Raw genomic sequence first — 2,497 nt, 5'->3', positions numbered from 1 at the left:
CGACAAAAAAAAAAAAAACGATTTAAAACTAAAATTTGACTAATTAAAAAACCAAAATGGCTAAAAAACAAATATAATGAAAAGAATTGTAATTTTCGAATAAAATGATAGTACATCAAATTTCATTGCAAGTCTCTGTCCAATTTCAAGGATCATTAAATAGAGATAAATGAAAACCATATCGTATGATATTATTTTTTCACAGTTATCATAAAATAAGTATTTTGGTAATAAATTTTATTGATAGGATTAAGCCGTCTTACAGATTCGTCTCACAAGAGACCTACTCCAAAATCGAACCTTAGCTTTTTGTTTGAATTAAATTGATAATTTTTATAGAGTAGGTCTCGTAAGAGACCGTCTCACGGATCTCAATCTGTGAGACGGTCAACCTTAACCATATTCATAATAAAAAGTAATACTCTTAGCATAAAAAGTAATATTTTTTCATGGGTTACCCAAATAAAGATCCGTCTCACAAAATACTACCCGTGAGACCGTCTCACACAAGTTTTTTTCATTTGAGTAGGTCTCATAAGAGACCGTATCACGGATCTCAATCTATAAGACGGGTCAACCCTACCCATATTCATAATAAAAAGTAATACTCTTAGCATAAAAAATAATACTTTTTCATGGGTTACCCAAATAAAATCCGTCTCACAAAATACGACCCGTGAGACCGTCTCACACAAGTTTTTTTCATTTGAGTAGGTCTCATAAGAGACCGTATCACGGATCTCAATCTGTAAGGCGGGTCAACCCTACCCATATTCATAATAAAAAGTAATACTTTTTCATGAGTTACACAAATAAAGATCCGTCACACAAAATATGATCCGTGAGACCGTTTCACGCAAGTTTTTGTCATTTTTATATTTTTCAATACGAATTGAATATAACAATGTTTTTAATATATAGTTAAATTCATATAAAAAAATAAAAAAATGATTTTTATATTTTTTTGTTGAAGTTTAACAATTTGTTACCTACATTTAGGTAATTTTAGGAACTTTAACAAAAGTCATACAACAAAAAATAAATACAGAAAAAAGGAGAAAAGAAATCTAGGTAGAGAGAAGATCTACACTGATAATGAGCAACAAAAAACCATTAAAATGCAATTAAAGAAGCTCAAACATGAACACCACAGCTCATTATCAACTGATACTTAATTACAGCAGGCCCAACAGCAATCCCATTGTTCTTTTCACCGAAATTTATGTAAGCTGGACAATTCACACTCAAATGATACCTCCAAGAAACGAACGCCCCAACTTTCCATCTGATTCTGCCGCTAACTCTGATGTTAATCAGCACTGTTCCTGCAGTTTGATCCTTGTTTAGATACCCAGAAAGATATGTTGCCAGTGGGACTGAGCTCCCGTAGAGAAATGGCGACCAGACGATGGTATCTCTGTGTCCCTGGTAGGTGTTGGCAGGGAGGAGTGCGGGGAGTGTGATTTGCTGGCGGCGGTAGGAGGCGTAGACGTGGATTTGTTCGTAGAGAATGGAGATTCTGCTGTTGGGGTTGTGGGAGGAGATGGTGGCCTGGAGGGTGGTGGTGAGGGAGTTGGTGGCGGTGGTGAGGTTGAAGGCGTATATGGTGGCGTCTTGGAGGATGAAACGGGGTTTTTTGGGGCGGATGATGACGTATGTTATGAGGACGAGGAGGAGGATGAGCAGGATGAGGGAGAGAGCGGTGGCGATGAGGCGGCGGGGGAGCTTTTTCCGGTTGGTGGTGCGGTGGCTGGTCTCGAAGTCCGTCATGGTGCGGTGGCGGGGCTCGGTGGAGTAAATGTGGTGAGGTGTGGGATGACAAAGGGAAAGTATTTCTTCCCCCTTTAATATGTTGAATATATTATTTATTTGGGAGATTTTTTAAAATATGGATTTAACTATATATTAAAAACATTTTTTCTTCGATTCGTATTGAATAATTGAATTTAAAAATTATTAATTTAATTCAAACAAAATGCTAAGGTTCCATTCGACATATTTGAACTCAAGAAGCTAGTCTGATAATTTCCATACAATGATGAGCGGAACTTTTAACATAATAATACCTATGACAATTATAAAATATTTTCCAAAATTTATTACTAAAATATTTATTTTATGATAAATGTGAAAAAAAATATCTGCATTATGTGATTTTCATTAATCTCTATTTAATTATCCTTGAAATTGAGTAGGGACTTGCGAATAAATTTTATGTACTATCATTTTATTCGAAAAATACAATTTTTGTCCACTATGTCTTTCAAATAACAAACTCTCGTAGTAGATCATTTGAACGAGATCTAAGAATTGGAGCAGTTATCAAGTACAAGCATAAAATTTGATGACGATATGATAGCTCTGATTGTGCTGGCTTCATTATCATAGTCTTGGGAGACTCTGAAGGTATCAGTAATGAACACAACACCGAAAGGAGTCGTGAGTATAGATTTCATCAAGTGTGACATCTTGAATAAAGAGATGAGTCGTAGATCTC

General features: G+C 35.4%; 1 protein-coding gene across 1 annotated transcript; it reads right to left on the bottom strand.

Moving 5' to 3' along the window:
• Positions 1 to 994: 994 nt before the first annotated feature.
• Positions 995 to 1,849, bottom strand: LOC142541531 (NDR1/HIN1-like protein 1). The gene has a single exon (XM_075648052.1). The coding sequence runs from the start codon at positions 1,768 to 1,770 to the stop codon at positions 1,135 to 1,137; it is 636 nt and encodes a 211-aa protein (XP_075504167.1). The 5' UTR covers positions 1,771 to 1,849; the 3' UTR covers positions 995 to 1,134.
• Between the last annotated feature and the right edge of the window lie 648 nt (positions 1,850 to 2,497).

Source organism: Primulina tabacum, chromosome 4, assembly GCF_025594145.1.
Source record: "Primulina tabacum isolate GXHZ01 chromosome 4, ASM2559414v2, whole genome shotgun sequence".
Lineage (NCBI taxonomy): Eukaryota > Viridiplantae > Streptophyta > Magnoliopsida > Lamiales > Gesneriaceae > Primulina > Primulina tabacum.
This window is presented reverse-complemented; position numbering and strand designations above follow the sequence as displayed.

What these genes read in the sequence shown, in the direction of transcription:
- LOC142541531 (XM_075648052.1), bottom strand. Translation starts at nt 1,770, where the DNA reads ATGACGGACTTCGAGACCAGCCACCGCACCACCAACCGGAAAAAGCTC.